The sequence below is a fragment of the Vicia villosa genome, unplaced genomic scaffold (assembly GCF_029867415.1).
Source record: "Vicia villosa cultivar HV-30 ecotype Madison, WI unplaced genomic scaffold, Vvil1.0 ctg.000211F_1_1_3, whole genome shotgun sequence".
Lineage (NCBI taxonomy): Eukaryota > Viridiplantae > Streptophyta > Magnoliopsida > Fabales > Fabaceae > Vicia > Vicia villosa.
Window position 1 is genome coordinate 72612 of NW_026705077.1, and position 7459 is coordinate 80070.

A 7459-nucleotide genomic window follows, 5' to 3' on the forward strand; every position below is an offset into this window, starting at 1 on the left:
AGAAGGTATAGTGTGGAAAAATACTAATACATCTCTAAAGCATAAAGATAGGAACTAGTCAGAGACCCGTGCTTCCGCACGGGTGTTTTTTTTCTGGTGTAGTATTTTTGTAATGATATGAATAATATAAATAAAAAGAATTATAAGCAATATGCATAATTAAAATGAATTGTTTTACTTGAATAGAGATAGAGTTTTATTGATTGCTCTGTTATATTCCCAATTCTTTGAAAACCGAATATCCATAGGAATCGTTTTGAAATTTGAAAATAAATACTTTAGTTTTCAAATAAAAGTTATTATTGTTTAAAATAAAATAGGCATTGTATTGAAAGTGGCCCTTAAGATTAAACATTATTATCGTATTCATGTGCTAATTTTGTGTGTAATAAATGACCATATAAAAAAGGACATGTGAGTTGGAGAAAAAAATAAAATTTTAACAAATGCAAATGTAAAATATATGTATAATAGGAGAGTACTCAGATTTTTACAGTAAAATATTTATAGCAAATGTAAAATTAATAAAGTAATATATAGGAGAGTACTCAGATTTTTACAGTAATAAATATATGTATAATAGATTTTTAGAGTAATAAATAATATATATAATAGACTGATTTTTGTTGTAATTTTGTGGCACAACAAACCTTAAGATGTAGAAGTATATTGAGATTCAAATGGAAACTGGAGAGGATGCTACGGGGCTGTTACGCAGTAACGTCGAGCCATCGGGTACAGTGGACTTCGTATCTTCTTCGGCTGATGATGACAGAGTTTGGCAGGATCTCAATGGGGATGGAGAGGAGGATTTAGATACAGAATTTTCAAATGACACAATTCAACAGTTTTCCTCTGAGGGTAATGTGAAGGGTGATGGTGATCCTTTATATGGATCAGGTTTGAAGGAAGTGTCGTCGGGTGGCGGTCCTGGTGATGTTTTAATTTGGTGGATTGTCCTGTTAATTCTTCTGTGGTTATGGCTGAAAGGGGATCTTCTTCAATTCTGGCCGAAACGCCACTCGCTCTTGACAGTGTTGCTGTGGGGAACCATTCTGTCTTGGGAAGCTTTGACGAGGCTGTGTCTCGTTATCGGGACGGAATTTCCGTTGATTTGGAAACGATAAATTCTGCAGGGCGTGAGCTGGTCGTGGTCCCTGCCTCATCACGTGCTGTTGTTAATTGTTCCAGTGTTAAGTCTCAAGCGGTGCTGGAAGAGAGACGGAGAACAAGGCTAGTTCGAAGAAAATCTTTAAACGAGCTGTGTGCTTTCTGTAAAGGAGGGAGGAAGAATCCGTGTAGTAAGGGTGGGAAGGCAGCAAAGCGGCAAGGCAGTGGAATTAATTCTGAGTCAGCGTTGTGTGCACAGTGGGGGTCCGGATGATACTGTTGCAATTATCAATATAGCAGGGGTGGGCAGGGCTGAAGGCTCACACAGTGGGGCTTAGAATCTTATGGAAATCAATCAGAAGAGTCCGACATTGTTCGTAATAATCGTCGTCAATGGAAGTTTCTGGAAAAGAGATATGGAGGGGACTTGTGGGATGCTATGGAGGTATTGGGGGTGGTAGATGTGGATGGATGTGGGAAGAAAATGGTATTGAGACGTGACTGTACTGTTGGAAGTAGTGAGAATGGGGAAGGACGGAAGGAGTATTCTAAAGGTGAACCATGATTATTGGGACCTTAAACATAAGAGGGGGTGTTAATTCTCTTAAGAGGAAGATAATTTGTTCTATTATTAAAAATTCTAAGGCGGATATGTTTATGATTCAAGAAACAAAAATTACTAATATGGGGGATAGCTTGGCGAAGAGCTTTTGGCACAATCCGGAGGTTGGATTTTCTTTCTCTAATTCTTTGGGGAGGTCGGGAGGTTTGATCACTCTTTGGAATAGTAATAAGGTGGTGGTGGTGGGAAGTTTTAAGGGAGATGGGTATTTGGGCAATATAGTGGAGTGGAAGAATAAGATTTTTTACATTATTAATATTTATTCTTCTTGTTTGTTGAGCAAGAAAAAGGAGATGTGGAAGGAGCTTTTAGATTTGAAAGAAGCATTCAAAGATGGCGAATGGATAATGGGAGGAGATTTTAACGCTACAAAAAACTCTAGTGAAAGGAAGGGGAGAACGGCGACAACACATCATTATGAAGAGGAGCTATTTTCGGATTTCATTGATAAAAGCCTTTTAGTGGATGTTCCATGTAAAGGTAAAAAATTTACTTGGTTTAGTGGTGACGGCAAATCTATGAGTCGCTTAGACCGTTTTCTTATTTCTAGTAGCATTGTTGTGGATTGGGGGGTGGTTGGTCAAGTCATAGGTGATAGAGACATATCGGACCATTGCCCGGTTTGGTTAGTAATGGATGGTTTGGATTGGGGACCGAAGCCTTTTAGATTCAATAATGAGTGGTTTTCATCTAATTTGTTCATTCCTTTTGTGGAGAAAGAATGGAAAAGCATGAAGGTGGAAGGTAGAGGAGATTTTATTTTAAAGGAAAAGCTTCGCTTATTAAAAGACAAACTTAGAAGATGGAACAAAGAGGTTTTTGGGAAGATAGAGTTGGAAATGGAAGATGGAATCCGGGATTTGAATATTGCCGATGAAAGGTTAGTTTCCGATAACGACGCTTCTTTTGATGATAATTTTGCTTTAAGGAAGGAATCTTGTGCTAAGTTTTGGAGGAATTTGAAGATAAAAGAAAATATGCTACTTCAAAAATCTAGAGTTAAGTGGATTAAGGAGGGAGATTCTAATAGCGGTTTTTTCCATAAGGTGATGAAACAAAGGAGAAGGATAAATAATTTAGGTCCTCTTTTTACTCCCGAGGGTTTGGTGGATTCGGTTGAAGATGTAAAAGAGGCGGTGTTCAATTTTTTCGAGAACAAATTCCTAGAAACCGAAGTGAGTCGACCGGTGTTGGATGGTATTCCCTTTAATTCTATCAATTCTTTGGAAGCGGCGGATATTGAGAAGCCTTTCTTAGAAGCCGAAATTAAGGAGGCGTTGTGGGAGTGTGGGGGAGACAAGAGTCCGGGTCCGGATGGTTACTCTTTTCTTTTCATAAAGAATTGTTAGTCTTTTATTAAAGAGGACTTTTTTCGTTATTTCAAGTACTTTTTTGATGGGAACTCAATATCGAAAGCGATCACCTCTTCTTTTTTGACTTTGATTCCTAAGAAATCCAATCCGATAGCTTTTGGCGGGGAGATTGAAAAAGGTGTTGTCTTCGATTATTTCTAAGTGTCAAAGCGCTTTTGTTCCCGGTAGGCAATTGTTGGACGGTGTCTTGGTGGCGAATGAGGTGGTCGACTTTGCAAGAAAGGAAGGTAAAAATTGCATTCTTTTTAAAGTTGACTTTGAGAAAGCATACGACAAAGTTAGTTGGAATTTTTTGAGATACATGATGAAAAGGATGGGCTTTGGTCAAAGGTGGTTGAAGTGGATGGAGCTATTGGTGTTCAATAGCAATATGTCGATTCTTGTTAATGGGAGTCCAACCAAGGAGTTTGTGGTTTCTAGGGGTTTGAGACAAGGCGATCCTCTATCTCCTTTTCTTTTTGTTTTGGTTGCCGAAGGATTATCGGCTTTGGTGAAAAGTTCTATTGAGATGGGGGATTATGCAAGTTTTGACATTAAGAGATCGTGTGGGGTGAATATTCTTCAATTTGCGGATGATACACTCCTAGTGGGGGAAGGTAGTTGGAAGCAAATTAGGGCTATTAAGGTGGTTCTTCGTGCTTTTGAGGTGGTATCGGGTCTCAGAATTAACTACCAAAAAAGCAAGCTTATTGGGATTAATTCTAATTCTTATTTCTTGGAAGCGGCATCCCATGTTCTTTCTTGCAAAGTGGAAGAGAGCAATTTTTACTTCCTCGGTATTCCTATCGGCTTTAATCCAAGGAAGGAAAATACGTGGAACCCGCTCGTGTTGAAGTTGAAGAATCGCTTGGAAGGGTGGACGAACCGGTTCCTTAATTTGGGAGGTAGAATCACTCTTCTTAAATCCGTTCTTAGTTCTTTATCTATTTTCACTATGTCCTTCTACAAAGTCCCTCCGAAAGTGATAAAAAACCTTACCACCATTCAAAGTAATTTTCTATGGGGGGGTGGAGAATAAAAGGAAGATTCATTGGGTGAAATGGAGGGATGCTAATCTTTCTTTAGATAAGGGAGGCTTGGGAGTTAAAAATATTGCTTTGTTTAATTTGGCTCTTCTTTTCAAGTGGAGATGGAAGATTCTTCAAGGTACCGATTCTCTTTGGTTCTCTATTTTGAAAGCTCATTATGGTGACCTTTCTTACAAGATGTTGAGTGGGGATAAGGGGTCGTCTCCTACATCGAGTTGTTCCTTTTGGTGGAGGGATCTTGTTAATATTTCCCATGGCCGGTATTGTGATCCGATTATGGAATGTAGTAGTTTCTCAATTAACAATGGTTTTAATACTCCATTTTGGTTTGCTAAGTGGTGGGGAGGACCTCCTTTGAAAGTCCTTTTTCCGGTCCTTTTCGAAGCTTCTAAATTAAAAATTGCTTCCGTGGCGGCGATGGGTGGATGGAGTAGTGACGGTTGGAAATGGGGAGATTTCGGTTTAGAGGTGGATACTCATGAAGGGGAGGTGGCGGTTTTGAGGAGTTTCTTGGACGGTGCGGAAGGTCGAAATGAGAGGAGAGATGAAGTGGATTGGTGTAATAATGAGGACCTTGAGTTTTCGGTAGCTTCTTGTTATTCTTATCTTTTGAAGAGTTTAACTCCTTTTGGTCCTCCTATTAAATGCTACGAAGCTTTTGGGGATTTATGGAAGTTAGAGGTGCCGTTCAAAATCAAGGCGTTCGGTTGGAGATAATTTCACAATAGGCTTCCTACAAAGGACTTATTGTTGATTAGAGGTATCTCTCTCCCCTTAGATAATTTATTTTGTTCTTTTTGTGGTGTGGATGTAGAAAAGGCTAGGCATACTTTTTTTGTTTGTTGGGTGGTAAAAAGGATTTGGAATGACATAGCTTTATGGGTTGGTATAGGAGATAGGAAGGAGGATGATTGCTTACCTAGTTTTATGGAGTGGCATTCGTTCTTTAAATTCAAGAAAGTTAAGAGGTGTAAATTGGGGATGGTATGGTTAGCGGTTACTTGGTGTCTTTGGGTAGCTAGAAATGGCGTGTGCTTCCGGAATGATGGTTGGAGCGTAAATAATATTGTTTGGAATATAAAGCTTACGGTGTGGCGATGGTCTTTTTGCGGGAATATTACTAATTCCAATTACAATTTCTACGATTTTTGTAAGGATCCTTTGGGTTTCCTTTCGTGATGTAATTGGCTTGTAATCTTCTTTTTGTCGGGTTTTCCCGTTGATCATTGTATTCGGGTTGAGAACCCCTAATTCTCTATTTATATAATCCCTTGCTTATGAAAAAAAAAAATTAAAATGGTACTTTAAAAAATTTAAACAGAAAACAATACATGTTATTTTCTATTTTTATCTTTTCATCATTTTTTTTACAATAGATCTATTATTTCAGTGAATTTAGTCTCTAATTTATTTGATTTTTTATTTTAAAAAAAAACTTTTTACCTCGATTTTTTGTCACAATCAAAGGAAAAATAAGAGAGCGTATTGACTTCCTTTTTTGTCCGTAAACAAATCTTTGTCGTCCATTTATTGAGTATCAATGTTGAAGACACTGTCAGTACATTAATTCACAAGAAATACTAGTGATACACGTAAAACTGTCACGGCACTCATTCAGAACTCTAATGTCGCACTATATATCCGAATCACAAATAATTTGAATAACAAACGTTGATAATAAAAATATTGATTGAGAAAAGTGAAACTTACAGAAAAGTGAAAACAATCTTTGTGATGGATTACAAGAGCAGAAAATAATATTGATTTAAGGTTTGTGTTCTATATACAATCCCTTGGCTTTATACATAATAATTTATTTTTATTTTCTAACCTTTATTAATTTAATTTGAGAAACAAATGAATGAGAGGATCTTTCAAGAGTCTTATTTAAAAATGTACTAGTAGGTTTGATACAAAAATACTGTAAAATTATAAAAATTTGTATTCAAAAGAAAATTTAATATATATGCATATTTGTAAGCAAAAATATCTATATAAATACATATCTCGGTTATTTGTATAACCGATAGGTAAAGTTGTGTGATTTTCAATAAAATACGAAATTACAGTTGTTAGGGTTTGAACTCATGTGCATTACACTTTTCCCTCGATTTTGCAACAACAAAGGGTTAAAGTAGAAATTTTTTATGTCACTCTTAGGTACATCGCCTTTAAAATTGAGATAAAACCCATTTTTCAAACAAGGTAAAATGGGTTATCATTGTAAAATAGGTATCTTATGTTTATAAAACTAAGCTCTTGTTTACTAAGATAACACCACAAAAGTGTTTAATTAATTTGTTAATCATCATTGATACTTTTCATCATTGTTTTTGCATAGATTTAATTTTATGGTTTGATGTTTTAAAGATCAAAATTTTAATATTTGGTTGATACATTACAAACTATTTTAAGAATAAATTAAGAAAAGTTATTTTTAGGGGGGAGGAAGTTACGTCTGCAACTCTTGGTTCGATTAAATTATAATAGTATTAAAAAAAATACACAATGATTAGAGATAATTTATTTACCCCCTCGACTCAAACGCCTACAGATTACATACTTCGGCCCCTTTATTAGCCTTCGAGGTCTCCCTTGACTTCCTTGGAGTGTTTGGAGTCTCCTAGTATTCTCCTGAGTCTGAGGTGATTGATGTGATGGTCTTGGGATATTAGTGTTATCATACAACTTTAATCATACATCTCGTTGGCATAGGTCGATCAAATATATCGGGTGAGATAGAAACAAATTTGTTGAAACCGACATATACCAATTCAAATAAGTCGAAGGTTGTTTACATGCTGGTGTCGAAGATGCTAGGATTGTTAGCATGTTAAATTAGGTTTTAGTTTTTAAACCCTAATTTGTTAAGTTAGCTTGTTTATTAAGTTAGCTTGTGTAATGGGCCTTGTGGAAAAAGCCCATTTGTTAGTATGTTAGATTTTATTATAAATAACATACTAGTCTCTCATCATTGCATACTGCAAATACTAATTTAGGGTGAGAGAGGTTATTTTTTATTCTTGTAAACTTGTAATCTTGTTTTCTAAGAGAAAGTAAAAGAATAACAGTTATAACCAATTCTTGTGTTCTTCTTCTTCCTTGTTCTTTATTCTTTCCTTGTTTTATACTTCGTTATTGGCATTGAATTCATAACACTTATTTTTCTGGTTCTGATTTTTAGTTTTAAAGTTAAAAAGTTTTGCGCGAAAGCTCGAGCACTCAGATATCGGTCAATAGTGCGAAAGTGTGAGACCCGATATCCGATAGATAAAAAATAGATTCTTAATTTCTAAAAATAGCGACAACGCTTTATTTATTAATTA

General features: G+C 36.1%; 1 protein-coding gene across 1 annotated transcript; it reads left to right on the forward strand.

Annotated features, from left to right (window-relative positions):
- Positions 1–1794: 1794 nt before the first annotated feature.
- LOC131625381 (uncharacterized) lies at positions 1795–3081 on the forward strand. Its single transcript, XM_058896241.1, has one exon. It carries the CDS (start codon positions 1795–1797, stop codon positions 3079–3081), a length of 1287 nt encoding a protein of 428 aa, XP_058752224.1.
- The last annotated feature ends 4378 nt before the right edge of the window (positions 3082–7459 follow it).